This window comes from Meles meles, chromosome 1, assembly GCF_922984935.1.
Source record: "Meles meles chromosome 1, mMelMel3.1 paternal haplotype, whole genome shotgun sequence".
In the NCBI taxonomy this organism is placed as follows: Eukaryota; Metazoa; Chordata; class Mammalia; order Carnivora; family Mustelidae; genus Meles; species Meles meles.
Window position 1 is genome coordinate 141433418 of NC_060066.1, and position 19474 is coordinate 141452891.

Here is a 19474-nt window from a genome sequence, read left to right on the forward strand (position 1 = left end):
AACCTTTAAATTACTGAAAGTCTTGGACTTCTAAACAGCTGAATTCTGTAGTATGTAGTACCTCAATAAATTAACAAAAATATATCTAGATGGATCACAAACTTGTAAAAAATCACTTATTAGGTATGGTAAAGCATTTTAAACTCTAGAAGAACTATAACTAGCACATCAATTTTGATTTTACAGTAGCAATGTGAACTTTTAAAATAAATGTTTAAGTTAAAAAAGATGAATTTTAAAAGAACTTTTAAAATAAATGTTTAAGTTAAAAAAGATGAATTAAATGAATTAAAATTAATTAAAAGATGAATTAAATTAAATGATTGACTCGAATGAATTAGCTTACTCAATGCACTCACATATTTAAGTTGATAGAAATGATGATACTGACAAACCAGAAGTTTTGGTAAATGCTAATCTGGGTCATTGATTCCTACGTGATGAAACTCCAACTCTGTGTGCATGTGTATTTGTGTTGTGTTTTTTAATCTTCGCATCAGATGTAAAGATTCAATGGGATAAATGTTGATGAAAATGCTATATAAATGGCCAATGCTGTACAAACAAAAGAAAAAGAATGGCCTACCGAAAGTGTTTCTATTTTAATATAAAAGAAATTCCAGGAAGGTTATGACAGATAAGAGACCCTCCAGGTGGGGGCAGAAGTAATTTAACAGGTTGCCCATCTTCTTTTCCTCTGGGGTTTCAACTTCTCTGATTTCTCTCTTCTGCAAACATTTCTGAATCCCTACCATAAAGCATTAGGTAGTAAGTCCTTATTCTTGATCTTCCTGAGGTATCTAGCTGCCCTCCTCCTCCTCTCCCCCTTTTTCTCCCAAGTCAAAGTACTCTATCTACAAAAACATCCTGCCCCAATGGGGTGGAGCATCCCCAAGCCCTTTTCTGTCTGCAGTTGGCACAACTGAAATGAACTGGCATTTTTGGAAGTTTTCCAGATGTTAAGGGAGAACCCCACCTCCCACCCCCTCACCAGCCAAAGTACAGTCAAGTAGTCAAGTTTTTACATTATAGAATATCAAATTCGAAGACTGGAAAAAGAAAAAGGAAAAGAAAAGAGAAGAGAAGAGAAGAAGCGAAAAGAAAAAAAAAGCTCTCCCATCTCCAGCTGGATTTCAGTTCCTAAACTTCTGTTTCTTACACCCCTTGTTCTTTCTGAGGAAGCGAGGCTTTCCCACCTTTCAAGAAAACAATGAGGGCTCAGTGGCATTTAAGTCCCAAACCCAAGTGAACAAAGCAGCCACTATATTCTAAGTCTTCATCCCCATAGAAACCTGGAGCACCCTCTTTCCTCTGATTTCCAGAGTCAAGATTGGTTTATTTTCAGCAGATCCTTGGTGGTGTTATTGTTATTATTATTATTATTCTGACGATAGTTTGGCTAATTAACAAATCTAGGGTCCTTTTGAGGTTTCATTTTTTTTAAAAAGATTTTATTTATTTATTTGGCAGAAATCACAAGTAGAGAGGCAGGCAGAGAGAGAGGAGGTAGTAGGCTTCTTGCCGAGCAGAAAGCCCGATATGAGGCTTGATCCCAGGGTCCTGGGATCATGACCTGAGGCTTTAACCCACTGAGCCACCCAGGCGCCCCCGAGGCTTTAACCCACTGAGCCACCCAGGCGCCCCCCCGCCTTTTGAGGTTTCAAACATTATACTAAGTTCTCTCTCTGTACTTCGGCTATCAAATTTGCAAAGGCCATGAAAAAAAAATTAGGATAGGGCCCACATCTCCCTGCCTCAGGGGTGCAGAGTGCTCTCCCAAGGTTTTGTTTCATCTCCTGCCAATTCTGAAAGTGTATGCAAAGCAGATACTATTACCCCTTGCACCGAAAGGAGAAGGAACGTGCCTAAGAAGAAACAGCTTGCTAGCTGTTGACAGAGTCAGCATTGACACCTGTTCTAGCTGACCTAAGTGAATTTCTCTCTTTATTCCAAATTCCTTAAGCGGAATCGCCCCTCTGGGCAAGTAAGGACTGCGCTCAAACTGGCGTTAACTGACTCCAGGCTGGGGGGTGGGAGGGTAGTAAAACTCGGGATTGCGGCTTTGCCCACCCTACGAAGGCCGGGTTGTCTTTGTATTTCGGCTCAGTCTAGTTGAGGGTATCTCTGGCGTAGCCTATTTGTAGAGTTACCTTGAGAATTCTCCTAAGTAGTTTTGTTGATTCGCTCAGCAACACAGCAAATCACAGAGACGGAATAGGAAAATAAGAAAACGCAAAGCACGTGGCGTACAGAAGCTCCCTTTCTTGGCCTTTCTCCCGATCCGTAGCCGCGCCCTATTACGATTGCGTGCGCGGCTCGCCTTATAAAAGCCCGTCTTGGAGCGTTTCGTCGCCACAATCTCTTCCTGTTCTCGGAGCGTTTGTTGTGGCTTCTAGCTGGGACCGCAGTGGCCGTGAAGATGGCGTCTACCAGCCGGTTAGTACGTCTGGCCGAGCCGGGCTAGCCAAGGGGCGGGCGGAGAGTGGCAGAGTTGTTAGGCGGCAACCTGGGCTGCCGCGTCGGGCAAAGCGCTCCGGAGGTGCGGGGAGAGGCGGCTGACTGGCTGGCCGACCCGGACAAAGGCAGTGCTGTCAGGGGTGTCGCAGGGGGTACCGAGCCGTCGGCATTACCATTCCAATGTCCTGGCTTGTTTTCTCGCCCAGGCATCACCCTGCGGGGGCCCCTGTGTCCCCAGCCCCTGGTTTCGCGTCTTTGGGGAATATTTTAACCGTGTTCTTTCTTGTTAATTTTTTCTACGCTTGTTTTTCCAGCTGTGGCTCATCCAGCCCACGATCCTTTCCAAAGAGCGGGAAAGGGTTAGTTCCAGGCCCTTATTGATCTGACAGCTAGAAAGTTAGGGACGTCAACCTGATGGAAACTGATTACCATCCCGGAGGCCTTCTGAAATGGAAGCTAGGGCATTTCCGAAGAGTTGATAAGTTCCCTTCTAAGAGGTTTATTTATTTATTTATTTATTTATTTATTTTTACAAACGTCTTCTGCATATTCCTGAAGAAAATTTTGCCTGCAGAAAATCACTTACATATGCTGGGGAGTCACTCTAAAATATTTTAAAAATGTGAAGTACTCCTATCTACAGGAAATGCATGCAGTGCCCTTAGAGGCAGCCTTTAATCCTGTGATCTGAAAAATGCTTGTAGACCCTAATTATATCTCTCATTACTACTATGAGGTAGATATTAGTATTTTTGCATCAGTGTAAACTGAGTCATGGCAGTGTTGACTTTTCCAAGGTTAGTGTTAGAAAGAAGTGTAGACTCTCTTATCTATATCCTGTTATCACACAGTTGGCCTCTAGTTAACTCAGAATGTGTTAAAAGTATCAACTTAGTTCTATACCTTCTGAGAGGTACCTTTGACATGATTTTTCTGAACTTATTATCATCTGTGGAATTGAGTTCCCAATGAAAGCTGTTATCACAAAATAGCGAACTGGAGAAGTCCGGGCTCTTTTGTGGTAACTCCTAAGACTTACTGCTTTATGTTACTGTACTTTATTTAAAAAACAAACAAAAAAACAGGTGTCGGGGGAGGCAGCTTAGCTAAAACAACTTGGAAACAACTCTTAAAGCCAATAACACTCTTGTTTACTGATTGTAATTCTATGATTGAATGCTCAATCATTCTGTCTGGGTGTGGCTCCATTGGGAAAGGCTTCCTTGTAGGTAAGTGGAAAGCTTCGGCTTGCCAAAGACACCTATATACGACTTTACATTCTCTCATGGCAGTAGATCTGAAAGGTAAATGTGGTCATATTTGGGCACAGCTTTTCCACATAATAGGACAGGAAATTGTGTTTGTTAGAAAAATTTGCAGCAGTTAAATATAGTAAGTTCATGTGATAGATTCTTTACCAAGAGAATACACTTTCCTTTGTGTGCCTTTATTTTCTTTGTTAAAAAATAATCTTGGAAATAAAATTTTTCCGGACACATCCAGGACTTAAATAGATGTGTCATTGCAGTTGTCCATCTAGAGTTTTTCTACCAGTGACAACAAAGGTAAATTTTGGTATTTCTGCCTTTAGCTTTTTTCCCCCTGAGTAAGATGCAGTTATTAGGTTATGAAACAACCTGTGTTTTCACAGAGAAAAGCCAAATGTTGTGAGTTCAAAGCTAAACTCCACCACTATTCTGTGATTTCAGGCTAATCATTCTCTGAGCTTAATCTTTAGTAGGAAAATAATCCTTATTTTGTAGGGTTGCTTTGAAGATTAAGATATATGTAGCACTGGATACACAGTAGGCACCCAATAAGTAATAGCTACAAAGTGAGATTTGGGTTTATTTTGCTCCTTGGGGACTCTAAATTGTTTTAATGTCATTGATAGTGGTTTCTTCTTTCCCTTTCTTTCATTTCTCTCCCTTACTTCCCCCACTACCCTACCCTGTGGTTCCTCTTTTGTATTATTCTTGTGGGTTTCTTTTTTTTTTTAAAGATTTTATTTATTTATTTGACAGAGATCACAAGTAGGCAGAGAGGCAGGCAGAGAGAGAGAGGAGGAAGCAGGCTCCCCGCTGAGCAGAGAGCCCGATGTGGGGCTCGATCCCAGGACCCTGGGATCATGACCTGAGCTGAAGGCAGAGGCTTTAACCCACTGAGCCACCCAGGTGCCCCTCTTGTGGGTTTTCTGATTAAAGTTGTTGATAGTGATTCATTTTATTTTGGATAGGTAACACATAACAAATATTGCAAAAAGAAGAAAAGTAAAAAGCAGTTTCTTTTCTTCTCTAGCTCTCAGCCATCTAATTCTCCCCCAAAGCAGCCATTATAACCAGTTTTTTTGTGTTTTCCTAATGATTCTATGATTTAACAGGCATGTTTAACAAACAGTGCTAACCTCTCTTCTTCCCCCAAAGTCTGTTGTAAACACTGTTGGCTGCCTTGCTTTTTACCTTTTTTGTGAAGTTTTCACACACCTTTTAAGTGCACAGTTCAGTTACAAAATGAGCACATACACATAGCTACCACCCAGGTCAAGAAATTAAATACCACTAGCACCCTGGAAGCCTCCTCGTGACCTCAGCCGTTACCCCTTTTCCAAAGATAACCACCTCCCAACTTCTAACACCGTGGATTTATTTTGCCCACTTTAAAGTTTCTATAGATGCTTGTGTTTTCCTCTGTGTCTAGTTTCTTTTGATCAGCATTTTGAGAGTCATCTTTGTTACTGTGCATAAGTGTAATTCATTTTTTTTCCAGTTTTGTATAAAATCCCTAGGGGCGCTGGATTGTTCAGTTGGTTAAGCCTCTGACTCTTGATTTTGGCTCAGATCATGATCTTCCTTGTGGGATCGAGCCCTGCGTCAGGGGTGCGTGCTCTGTGTGGAGTCTGCTTCAGATTCTCACTTCCTCTCCCTCACACTTTCTCTCTCTCTCTCAAATAAATAAAATCTTAAAAAAAAAAATCCTTAACTTACTCTTTTTACTTAGAGTATTGAGATGTTTACATATCATTTTTGTACATGCACAAGATATTCTACTTTTTTAATAATGCAAAATAAATTAGTCCGTATCCTTGTATGCTGTGTGCCATATGGCTGCCTATTTGTAATTACTATTATTCTGCAAAGATTTTCCTTTATTTCAACAGTTTTTCATAATTTATACTGACTTATTTGTCATACTTTATTAAAATATTTCCGTAATAGGAATTTATGGAATAAGTGTGACTGTAAAACAAACCTCTATTCCCCCATTTTCCTAATGAAAAGATCCAAGACATGTTTTGGTTAACTTGAATATATACATTTTGGGGATGTGGAATATTAGTTTTCAGTGGGAATCAGCTATATTGATAACGCTCTGAATTGTATTTGCTGACATTTGAAAATTTATCCAAAAACCACAAATACTTGCTTATTTACCATAAGAATGGTTAATGATGTCTTTTAAATGTATATTTGTGGGGTGTTTTGTTTTTGTTTTTTCAAAAATTTTATTTATTTGTTAGCACATGTGCAGGAGAGAGAGAGAGAATGAGAGCAGGAGCCCCTAGGGGCAGGAGGAGAGGGAGAGGATCCCAAGATCCTGAGATTATGACCTGAGTCCAAAGCAGAAGCTTAACTGACTGAGCCACACAGGCGCCCCTAGATGTATATTCATGATGACCGTAACATAACATGTGTTGTTGTATATATTTTTTTATTTTTTTAAGATTTTATTTATTTATTTGACAGAGATTACAAGTAGGCAGAGAGGCAGGCAGGCAGAGAGAGGAGGAAGCAGGTTCCCCGCAGAGCGGAGAACCTGATGTGGGCCTCTATCCCAGGACCCTGGGATCATGACGTGAGCTGGAGGCAGGGGCTTAACTGACTGAGGCACGCAGGTGCCCCTAGATGTATATTTGTGATGACCATAACATAACCTGTGTTGTAGTATTTCAACTGAACTTTTAAAGAGGACTTATTTTCCATGATATCAAACATTTATGATTGTGAGAGAAATAACTACTAAATCTATGTAAAATATCTTCTTTGCTTTTTATTTTATTTTTAATTTATTATTATTATTTTTTTAAATAAGCTCTATGCCCAGTGTGGGGCTTGAACTCACAGCCCTGAGATCAAGAGTCAGATGCTCTCCTCACTGAGCCAGCCAGGCACCCCTTTTGTTGCTTGTTAAAACTGATTCGTTTATGTCATTTAAGATTGATGTGTCTTCCCCAATCTGCTTCATTTTCAAAATAGAATAATTGAACACATTAGTACTATCAAAAATAGATTAAAAAGTAGCTTTGAAACCATTTCTTGAATGGTAGCAAACTCATTTTTTGGACTAAATGAAATCCTCAGGTCTTAAGTTCAGCAGAGGCATATCTGTCACCCTTCTCTGTCCACTTGTTAGGTTCAGTGCACTATTCTAAATCTATTACTAAAATACCCTGCAGTAGGGGAAAAAAAAGAACAGACTTGACATTCATTCTCTGACAGGGGAAATAAGGGATAAGTCACACAAACCGGATGATTATATGTTTAAGTGTCACAAGTTATGGTATGGTGGCCAGTCATTTCTCCGCTAATTAAGATTTTTAAAGATCCTAGTAGCCTGCCTGTTACAAGAAAAAAGATTTACTTTCCATTTAGGTTTTGAAAGCCTTCCATGTCTGCCAACCATTAACTGTTCTTAGAAAAAAGAATTCTTGGGACACCTGGGTGGCTCAGTTGGTTAAGCAGCTGCCTTCGGCTCAGGTCATGATCCCGGTGTCCTGGGATTGAGTCCCACATGGGGCTCCTTGCTTGGCGGGGAGCCTGCTTCTCCCTCTGCCTCTGCCTGCCACTCTGTCTGCTTGTGCTCATTCTCGCTTCTCTCTCTCTCTGACAAATAAATTAAATCTTAAAAAAAAAAAAGAAAAAGAAAAAAGAATTCTAATGGAATCTATCTGTGTTAATTACTAGCTGGAATTAAAAGTTACCTCACTGGGATGTTTACTTTGAAGATTTAGCTTAAGTGTGTTAGACATGTATAGTATTGAGAAAGTGTTCAAAATTTTCCTTTATCCCTCCTTCCCCTGCCCACAAAAGACTACTTTGTTACATGTTGGTTGGGAGAATATAATTTTTTTTTTTCCATTTAGCTTGGATGCTCTTCCAAGAGTCACGTGTCCAAACCATCCAGATGCGATTTTAGTGGAGGATTACAGAGCTGGTGATATGATCTGTCCAGAATGTGGCCTCGTTGTAGGTGAGTAGTTATTATGGTTTTAATTGAAATCACTATTTTGGGTACTTGTCTTTTGTATATTTCCCAGAGTTTCTTTTAATGAATACATTTTGATTTTTTTTCCCCTACAGCTAATTCATTATACAACTAACAAACAAAAAGAATTAGGGAAAAAACAAGAGTAAAATCAGAGATACCATATTTTATTGTGTATACAGATGTATATCCTTCATAATGTGGGGTATGAAGGAACATTTAAAATCGAAATAGTCCATCCAAAAGAAAAGGCCCTCAGTCCTCAGTCTCCTGAGTCCTTAGGTTTTTGTTTTGTTTTGTTTTTAAGATTTTCTTTACTGAGAGAGAGAGTGCATGCGCATGTGCCCCAGCACAGAGGGAGGAGGAGAAGCAGACTCCCTGCTGAGTGAGCCGATAGCCTGAGGCAGGGTTCAATGATCCCAGGACCCCAAGATCACGACCTGAGCCAAAGGCAGAAGCTTAACTGGTTGGGGGTGGTGACACGCTTGTGTTTATGAAATAATAAGGTGCACTTGGGTAGGCCAGTCAGTTAAGCATCTGACTTTCGGTTTCTGCTCAGGTCATGATCTCAAGGTTGTGGGATCCAGCCCCACATCAGACTTTGTGCTCAGCATGGAGTGTGCTGGAGATTTTCCCTCCCTGTCCCTCCTCTTCTGCCCCTCCCCTTGCTTGCTCACTCTCTCTCTGTAAAAATAAATAAGTTTTTTTTTTTTAAGTGAATAAATTTAATCGATTTTTGTGGCTTTTGATATTTATTTTTTTATTTTATTTTTTATATATATTATATATATATATATATATTAAGATTTTATTTGTTTATTTGACAGACAGAACCCTGATGCAGGACCCTGGGATCATGACCTGAGCCAAAGGCAGAGGCTTTAACCCACTGCGCCACTCAGGCACCCCACTTTTAGATATTTAAATAGGATCTGTTTTAGAGTAATAAATGTGTATCTATACTGAGTCTCATTCAAAGCCTTTTAGTTATTGAATCCAATCACTTATGTAGAATGATTTATTTATTAACTTCTGATATAAAATTGCTGTTGTCAAAAATACTGCTTCTTAAAATTTTCATTTTGTTCCTGCTTGCTCCCTTATCCAGATATGTAGCTGGATTTTGAATAGAGTTGGTCTGTTCTAAAGTTATTCTTATGGTGGGGTTGCAGCTAGCACCTTAAGAAAGGAGTGATACTTAGCCATTTGAAATACTCGGAAATGAAATTGCTAGTAGGACTATGGGACATACAACAGAAACATTGGTGGTGATATATTGTGGAATTGTCTTATTTGGAGGACATCTGTAATACTCATCCAGGTAGGCTGCTTGCCTCAGACCTCCAGTGGGAGTTTTAAATCATACAGAGTCACTAATAGGAATTAAAATCCACTTACAATTAATTGAATTCTACTCAGTAAACAATACTAACAGCTTATACATGCTGGGCACGGTTTTAAATGATTTACGTATTTACTCAGTTTATCCTCAGAGAAAACTCTGAGGTGAGTACTAATATCTTCATTTTGGAGATGAGAAACTGAAGTTGAGTGTGGCAGTGACGCTCCACTGTCTGCATAGAGTCAAATTTCTATCCTAGATTGCCTTTCGTAGTAAAATGAGTTCAGTGTGAGATAGGCATCCTGTGAGCCACCACCTGTTTCATATATGACCTACCTGCTAAGCATGGCTTTTACATTTTAAAGAGGTTGAAAAAAATCAAAAGGATAATTTTTGGGACATATGAAAATAATACCAAATTCAAATTTAGTATCCATTACCCATACATAAAGTTTTATTGGACCCAGCCACACGTCTTGGTGTCTGTTGTCCATGACTGTTTTCACGTTATGACAGCAGGATTTAGTAGTTGCAACAGAAACCAGATGTGGCACTCTCATCACATCACACCGCTGCCCAGTGCACTGTAAATCCCAGTAATGCAGTTAAAACTCCTCAGCATCTGAGTACAAAGCCTGTCTCCATACTGCAGCATTTTATTTTGTTACCATTGCATACCCGTGTCAAAACGAAAAGGAAAAAAGTGAACTTCGAAAGTCATGCTTCTAAGGTACAGTGGAGTGTGGGATTTTTTGTTATTGAATTAGATGGCAAGCGCTGTATTTATTATGCAGTGATACCATAGCTCTGCTAAAAGAGTACAGTTGACATTACCAGATAAGCACTCACCATACCAACTCAGTAAAAAGAATGATCAGAAAATTTAAAAATGTAAAGTAGAATATCTCATCACAGCAGAATTTCTTCACAAAAGTCACAGAATAAAAATAAGGCTGCAGTTAAAGTTAGTTTCTGAGTGGCTTATTTGTAGCCCATGCAGGGAAAGCCATTTACCAATGATGAGTTAACTAATTTCGTGTTTGATTGTCATAGCCAAAGAAACACGTCCAGAAAAAAATAAACTTGTTTAAGATGATTAGCCTCCGTGAAAAAAAACAGTTGCCTGAAGAATTGAGGACTCTGGGAGCAACATCAATAGTCAATTAAATGTCCAGGCAAATTTCAATTATTTCCCCTGGACTCTTGATACTGGATAGATGTTACTGAGTTGTTTATTCAAGGTGACAGTGCAGTTTTTAAGAGTCTGAATCATCTGCATAGGAGAAACTATTTTTAAAGAAGTTATAATAATGCTAATTCAGTACAACCTGAAGGGGGTGAGTCTGCTAAGATGTGTTACAAATGATGGTGGTAAAAATGCATGTGGAAGAAGACTTAGTTGGACAAATTTCAAAGATTGTGGAAATGTAAGATTTTTAAAGCCTGTACTTCTTGTATTCATCAGCAGATACATTGTAGAGAAGGTTTGAATCTATCCTGTTGCTGATCAGTAACAGTATCAGTAGTGAACTTCATTCACTCTCAGGGACTTAACTGTCATCGCTTCTGTGAATCATTGTCAGAAATAGACTTGTCTACCACACAGTAATTTGATAGTTTAGCAGCCCCAAAGCTTTCTTGTAATTGTTTTTGAGTTCAGGGCCAAGTTGAAATTTTTCTAGATGCAGTACTGCCTTCAACCACTGCTATTGAACACTGAATGGCTTTAGAAATTAGCTTTTACTCTAGACTTGCTAACATTAATTTAACCTAGAATTGTAAGGAAAAATCATGCCTATGTGTTAAATTGCACTGTAAGGAAGTCAATTTGACAATAACTAACATTATTTGAATTACAAATAACGTCAAATTAATGTATTTTATATACTTTCATTGCTGTCAAAGTTAAAACAGGAACTAGGATCTTCATTCCCACACCAGTCTGAAGCAGCTATATTTTCCAAACTCAAACTACATTTTAATCAGTATTTTTCAGACCTGGATGCAAAGGAAATTTTCATATTTCAGAATCTGTTTAACTCTGCAATTAAGGAGCTCCCACCTAACCTTCAATTGGGAGTGATTAATCTACAATGTAATGACATGTTAAAAGGCAAAATATCAGAAGAATGTAATAAAATTCTGTAAATGCCTTTCAAGCAATGAATATGCTCAATTAAAATCATATACTTGCAGATTAATATCAGTATTTGGCAGTACTTACCTGTGTGTGAAAAAGACTTTAAAAAATGAAATACATAAATTCCTGTTAACACAGCGTTGAGAGATGAACATTTGTAATTGATTTTGATGATAGAGAACGCTAACCGAATTCCAATTTAGTGAAGTATTATCACCCCAAAAGAGAATTCTATTCTTTCTCAGTAGTAGATATGTATTACAACAAACTATTGTTATATTTTTAATTTCATCAATTAAAAAATTACTGGAGTTTTCCTCTTTATGTAAGTGCCTCAGTTTAGCCTCTTGATCCACAAAACCTAAAATATTTACTACTTGGCCCTTCACAGAAAATGTTTGCCAGCCTGTAAGTTGAATGAGAGCATTCTAATTCCACAGTATTAAGACCAAACTGATAGTATGTCAGAGTGAGACCGAGACAGAGGATTGAAGATAATTTCGGCTGTCCTAAATGTAGTAATTTAAAAAATGGTGCAGAAATTTTGCATCAGCCCTTCCGTCAGCTTCACTTCTACTTCAGACTAGCAAGATGGTTGTGTAAGATGAACCAACTGGAGAAGGAAGATCTCTAATCCACAAGGCTTACATGCTTTTTTGTGCTTGGAATTCCTAATTTTTACTTGCATTTTTCTGCTTCTATCAAACCAAAGGAAGTTAATTATCTTTTAGTTTGCTTTTATTTACTTATCAGTCTTGAACACCAGCATTAGAGCTACTATATTTTATCCTAATTAAAGCAACTGGCCTAATTGTGAGGCCTGAAAATTAAAAAATATAATCTGATTAAACTTCCTTTCTATATACAGAAATATCTTTTTGTGATAATTGGTTTTTCTGACATCAAATACAACAACAAACACCTGTTTTAAAATACACAGTAGCCTCATTAATGCTTTTGTGGTTCAGTGTGTAATTTGACCTGCAGTGGGTCCTGCAAGTGAAGGATCCATTCCACGAGAGCAGCGAGGCAGGAGTCTGCTAGGAAAGTGCCATTTTGTTGAAGAGAACACCAGATTATATTGAAAAGAGCTTAAATGAACATGACAGTTCGTGAGTCTAAATTTTAAAAATACGTGTACGTGTATACATATATACACAAACGCATATATTGCTGTCTTAGAGCCATCATAAATTGAGGTTGTGTTCTGAATTTAATTGGCTTTGCCGTAACTTGCTGGTTTAAAGGAGTATGCTCTCTGTTGCCAGCTTGGTTCTGCCTTTATCTCATATGCTGTGGAGACAGGGCAGAAATTAGTCTGGGCACATATTCTGCAGTCCACTAGGGCATAAAATTTGTCGCTTATTTCATATTTAAGATATTGATATTCAATAGAGATTTAAATCCAAGTGTCATCATCTGCTTCCTAACAAATAATCTTGGTTTACATGGTTTGAATGTGCTTGCCGTAACATACCTTATGTGAAACTTTCCAGATTATATCATTTTATTGAATAAGCATTTTCAGTAGCGTTTGATTTAAATAATCAGACAACCTTAGAAACTGGGAACTCTTAGAATTGTTTTTGAACAAGTCTATACTTAATATTTAATTTGTGCTTAAACTTAGGGCAGTCTGTTGTCACTAACTCCTCTTAATTTCAAACTCAACACTAGCTACTGCTAAGCTGCCCTCTTCAGAGCAATATATTACCCCTCTCAACAGAGCCCATTGCCATCATCTTTTTTTGAGAAATAATTCATAATATGAAGAAAAATACTTATCTCCTATGATGATAAACTGCCTTGTCTCCAGTCTCTAACAACACTTTTCTCACTGTCCTTCAAGCCTTCATTCATAGGCTTCTGGAGGCCCATCACTCAGTCTCAAAACTTGTACCCACAGGTTTTTCTTAAAGCAGCTTATAACTTTCAGGAACCAGTTTCCGTTTCAATTACATGGCAAGCTACCTGAGAACTTAGTGGCTTATACCAGCCATTTTATGTTGGTTATGATTTTATGGGTCAGTAATTTGGGAAGGACTCCTCTGGGCCATTGTTTCTTTCTACATGGCACTAGCTGGACTTGGAGGATCCACTCCCATGATGACTTTTTCTTTTTCTTGCCTTTTTTTTTTTCTTTTAATAAGATTGTATTTATTTATTTGACAGAGCATAAGCAGGGAGCGGCAGAGGGAGAGGGAGAAGCAGGCTCTCTTTGCCAAGCCAGGGTCCTGGGATGGAAGGTACATCCTTGGTCACGATAATTTGAGTCCTTCACATACTAACACATTATTAGCCAGAACAGTCATAGGGCCCACCAAGACTTAGAAGGCATGGAGATACAGGTACTACCTCAGTGTGAGATAGATAAGGTCATGTTTCTGAATAATATGTTGATGAGAGATTATTGCTGCCATCTTTGGATTCAGTGCCTTTTAATATTTCCCCCCCATGTTTAAGTCGTTGTGTGATATTTAGTTTCATCTGTGCTTGGGTTGTTCCCAATAGTTTGTGGCTATTTTTAATACTATTTAACATGTAATAATTATCTAATTGACGAGGAAAAGTCAATTTTATTTTTTATTTGAATTACATGATTTTTATTTTAAACATGGAACATGCTATGATTTGTCACTGGCTATTTAATCTTACAAGTGATCCTTAGGATATTGGTAGTGATCTCAATATAAAGCCAGTTTTTAAAGCAAATCTTTGTCATTTCTACAATGAAACTCTTGGCTCTTCTGCACTGTTTTGTGGGGTTTTCCCCCCATATCCTAAGTGTGATTGTGTCACTGTAAAAATTGAGCACTAGGTGGCAGTATAATCATATTTAGACTATCAATTTGTTCATAAATTTGACCTTGTACATTGTTTATAGTCCACAAAGTATTAGGTTAGTAAGCTGCTATAATAGTTGTTAAAACACGAAATTGGTTATGACTTTTATAAATTAGGATTTCAAATAAGGTATTAGATCTAATGGTATCATTTCTACTTAAAACTACTTTTTATGTGCCATTTAAAACTGAAGTCTTTCATTGTTCTTTAAAGGAATACAAGGAAAATACCAGAAAATAGTAAAGTTAGATTTAAATGAGGAAAATGACCCAATTTAACCTCTCATTCCTAAAGTCTTTCTGGATATTGTTTATATTAGTGCATCTGAAGCATGAATGTGCATTAAGAATCAGTTGTTTAAAGATTCCAGACCCCGTTTCTTGAAATTCTAGCTCAGGTCATACATTGGTAACATTAAGAAACACAAATCTATACTATTGACTTTACAGTTTATCACATTTTTTAAGATTTTCTATACTTTTGGAGTTTTTCCCTTTGTTTCCATATTTTCCATGTCTCCAGACTGCAAATTCCTGTGGGGCAGAGATCTCGTGTGTCCATAGCTCCTAGTATAACTAGTGGCCTTCATGAGCTGTGGAACTATAACCAAGTAACATAATTTTTCCAAGCTTAACTTTCTTCATGTGTAAAATGAGTAACTTTCTTCATGTGTAAAATAAGTCACAACCTCCCCCCCCCACCAACCCCAAAGTCCAAAACAGGGAGCAGATACCGTACAACTCAGAATTGTTAGGAATTGTTAAAAATTAAATGAGGTAATGTATAAAATGTATAGTATGAAATTACGGTGATACATATTTGGGGGTTACAAGTATTCCTTTTTTCTTGTAGAAAAAGCAGGTTATTCTAAGTCTATGATGCCATTCTTCATAGCAAGTCAGTTGCAAAATTTGAGTGGGTCTGCCATATGCAGAGCTCTCCAACTGTAGCGTTTTAAAGATTGCCAGATTACTATCTTTAAATTTGCATTACAGTGTTTCCTAAAGGAGAAAATTGAAGAATATTCACTTTGATTCTTGCTTTGGTACCTCTTGTAAGCCCTCAGAGCTAGCCTTCTTACCTAATTTTGAATTTTTCATTTAGATGCTACTTTACGTTAAGCATCAGAGAATTACTAATCTTACTGGGTTAACACAACCACTCTGAGGGAAACTGAGGCTTGGAGTACTTAGGTAATTAGCTCAAGATTTCACATCTAGTAAGTGACAGAGCCACTCAAATCCAGATCTGTAGGACTTAACAAGCCTGTTTCTGTTAAGGCACTGTGCCGGTCAGGGGGAGGGATAGAGTTCAGATGCTCTAAGCATGCCCTGGAGCAACTCTTTGGCTAGTATGTGGAAGGAGGAGGTGCTTTAGCACAATGTAGCCTGGTGAAAGCTCTATTCCAGATCTTCCCAGTTTGGTGAGAACACAAAGGAAGGAAGCAGTGACTTCCAGGGGAAATTACTGTTGAATTTCCACTGAAACGCCATTAAGTGTGGGTAAGGGTTTGTGGAGGGAAGGTCATTCCAAGTAGAGGGAAAAAGAAACATGCCCATAGGATAGAAGCCTGAGAGTGTTAGTATGTGAATGACTCAAATTATCATGATTAAGGATGTACCTTCCATCAGACCTGCAGTTCCTTAGCTTAGATGCTGCTGTTGCTGCTGCCAGTCTGCCTGTATTTGAGGAAATAAGAGATGTATTCAGATTCTCAGGGATGGAATTATAATGCATGTTCCTTTCCAAAAGTAATTATACTCTCAACTAGCACAGCTTTTTGCTTTCTAAAGTATCTGTTGACCAGTTATCTCTTGAAAGTTGTCTTTAATGCAAGCTTTCTGTTAAGAATGTACAGTAACTTAAACTAAAAATTAGGATTCTTTGAAATAGTGTAAGGAGGAATGGTAGGAAGGGGTAGATGACTGAGGAAGATGTGGAAGCTAATGATGCATTTCATTTTCAGCATTAGATGTAACACATGTAGTGTGTTAACCTAAACAGTTTTCCAAAGCATCTTAATTTTTTTTTTAAATTAAGAAACTCAATGCTTGGTTACGTTGAGTAATGCATTCTGATTATCGAACTTTTTTTTTTTTTTTAAGGATTTTATTTATTCATTTGACAGAGGGAGAGATATCATAAGTAGGCAGACAGGCAGGGAGAGAGAGGGGGAAGCAGGCTCCCCGCCAAGCAGAGAGCCCAGTGTGGGCTCAATCCCAGGATCCTGGAATCATGACCTGAGCCGAAGGCAGAGGCTTTAACCCACTGAGCCACCCAGACGCCCCTGATTATCGAACTTTTAGACTTGGCATGTTTTGGAAAGTTTTGTAGTTTCAAATTAAGTGGTTTATAAAGAAATTTTTTAAAAGATTTTATTTATTTGACAGCACAAGCAGGGGCAACAGCAGAGGGAGAGGGAGAAGCAGACTCCCCACTGAGGGGGGAGTCCAATGTGGGACTTGATCCTAGGACCCCAGGATTATGACCTGAGCCGAAGGCAGACACCTAACCAGCTGAGCTACCCAGGCGCCAAATTAAATGGTTTTAATTAATCTACCCTTTGAAAACAAGTAATTTGAGAATGTTGTTCTAAGACTCCTACTTCTGAATTCTACCACTGGTTAAATACCAAAATGTTTAAATCACTTTCCAGGAAGGTGGCAGAAAGAATTGAAATTTAGGGTGATTCCTCTTAATACTCTTTTAAAAAAATTCCTTTATTAATTTACAAGAAAAACCAAAAACATTCTGAGGCTAGGTCAGGCCTAGAAGATCATACTCTCCAGTGTTGGCTTTCTGGCTGCTTCTGGTATGTTGCAGTTTTCCCCTGCACTGTTTAGATTGTTACCATAAGCCATTCTGTTTTTATTTATTTATTTTTTTTTAAAGATTTTATTCATTTATTTGACAGAGAGATCACAAGTAGGCAGAGAGGCAGGCAGAGAGAGAGGAGGAAGCAGGCTCCCTGCGGAGCAGAGAGCCCGATGCGGGGCTCGATCCCAGGACCCTGAGATCATGACCTGAGCCGAAGGCAGCGGCTTAATCCACTGAGCCACCCAGGCGCCCCGCCATTCTGTTTTTAATATTGGACTACAAAATATCTCTGGTTGGATTTATCGTTTATAGCTTGCATGGTAAGGAGGTTAGATATTTGTTTGTCTTGAGTTACTATTTAGACTATAAGGCAAAGTGCCTTGGTTCTACAGGACATTCTCTCTCACCTCCTTTCTCTCCTACCCCATTATTCCTTATGGTGGTAGAGGCCACGGCTTATTGCCTGATACCTACTATCTCACTCTTCGTTTAGTAGTAGAATCCCCATGTTCTAACTGGGCATGTGGCTGCCCAACTTCCTTGTAGCTAGGTATGAACATATGATCTAACCAGTGGGTTGTAAGTAGAACAGGTATGTGCAACTCTAGATCCTGCCATAAGGGATATACCCTCTTTTTTTTCTCCTTCCCACTGGCTAGAATACAGACATGGTAAAAGGAATCACCAAGAGGTATCTTATGCTGCAAATCCTAGTCATGATAAAGAGGGCTTTTTAGGGGCGACTAAGTGGCTCAGTTGTTTAGGCGACTGTCTTCAGGTCAGGTCATAATCCCAGGGTCCCACATCAGGCTCCCTACTCCTGGGGGAGCCTGCTTCTCCCTCTCCCTCTGCCTGCCGCTCCCTCTGCATGTGCTCTCACTCTCTCAAATAAATAAAATCCTAAAAAAAAAAAAGGTGGCTTATTAAAAAGATAGGAGGAGCTTGGGTCACACTAGCCTAGGACTATTGATTGTGGACTATAAATGTGAGAAAGTTCTGTCTTGTTTTTGCTACTATGATTTTTGCTTTAATTACAAACCTGTATCCTTCCTAATAAATTTCTAGAGTCGTCCTGGGAATTTATTTTATTTGGGTCATCTGTTAACTGCCAGGGACTGTGGGTATCCAGAGAGACTGAGAATTCCTGGTGGCCGTAGATTGGAAGTTTTTCTGATATAACTGCCACGACTAGACATGGATTTGATAGCTCTTCAGTACAGAATGGAAGAGCAGAAAAGTCAGCATGAGGCTTATGAGTAAAAACTACAAAGACAATAAAATTCTGCCTCTGACATATTTTACTAGAAGAAAATTAGAAAATAACTTATTTTTTTATAATCAGTGAAATAAAGCTCCCATAATATTTCTATTAAATATTGTCAGAAAGAAATAAGGGAGCACAAGGAGACAAACACAGCAAAGCTGTTGTAGATAAATTGAATCAGTAAAGCAGAGAAGAAATCTGAACATAAAGAGTGAATGAGAAGGTGCTAAAGACAAGATAGCCATTGCGGTCCTACTTGAAGACCCAAGGGAATATGATAAAGTATTAAAGGTACAACAGAAAATGTTACATTTGTGGTATAAGATCTCAGGGTTGCAGATCAAGAATCCCACACACTAGTGGGAGTATATCTTTTAAACATTTAAAAAATGTCTTTAGTAAAACTTGCGAGAAACTAACCACTAAAGTTAACTCTGATTCCTCGGTTTATGGTAAGACAAAAAAAGGAAGTACTAGAACAATCTTTTTTATGAATGTATACATAAATCCCACAAAATACAGTGCTTAATTCTGCTTGCTGATTGTCCTGTGGAATAGTATTGATGACTGTTTGCTGATATTTCTGGTTCTTCTCCTTTGAGCCACGTGATACGTTTATGCTTTCCCACCCCCTTTGAAGTTAAGTATCACTCCGTGACTGTCTTTGGCCAAGGACAGGTGAGTGGAAATGTTAGTATTAGAAACTGTTAAGTCAGTGCATAACTTCCCACCTTCTTTTACCCCACCCCCGTAACATGTCTCAAGTCGTAGGAATTCTATCACCCTTGAATGAGGATGGCATAGAAAGCTGTCCTATCCCTATATAGACATGTGGTATAAGAAAGAAATCTTCATTTCAAGCCACTGACCTGAAATTATTTACTACTCCGGAATAACTTAATTTATCCTAACATATAAGTGCTAGAAGACTAATAACCCACAAACAACTGTGGCTAGCTTTTATAATGTAAAAAGATAGTATTGTAAGGAACGCTATGGTTTGCTAAGATGACAGACATTTGATGAACTCAGCACATTCCTAATAGAAGATACTCTGCATTAGAGTAGAATGATGCTTTAATAGATGACTATTTCAGTTCACCTGTTATTTTTATGAATAATGTTGAAATATTGGAGATATTTCTGTTTTAAATCAAAGGCATTGTTTTCAAAGTTCTGACAAGTGCTGTAGATATAAAATGGAAATGGAAGTTAAGGCATTGGAAGAGGAATAAGTTCTTTGCTACTGATGGGATTCTATATCTAGAATATTCAGATCAAATTTTAAAAATTAATAATCTATTAAAAGTAGCTGAATATAAGCATATAAAATATTATAGCAATTACT

The 19474-nt window shown here is 38.3% G+C and overlaps 1 protein-coding gene across 1 annotated transcript in view; it reads left to right on the top strand.

Annotated features, from left to right (window-relative positions):
* The first annotated feature begins 2357 nt into the window (after positions 1-2357).
* The window catches only part of GTF2B (general transcription factor IIB), a 33361-nt gene continuing 16244 nt past the window's right edge, over positions 2358-19474 (top strand). The window contains exons 1-2 of the mRNA XM_045980691.1: positions 2358-2436; positions 7598-7704. Coding sequence (XP_045836647.1) covers positions 2420-2436; positions 7598-7704 — 124 coding nt within the window. The 5' untranslated portion in view covers positions 2358-2419. The remainder of the gene's footprint in view (positions 2437-7597; positions 7705-19474) is intronic.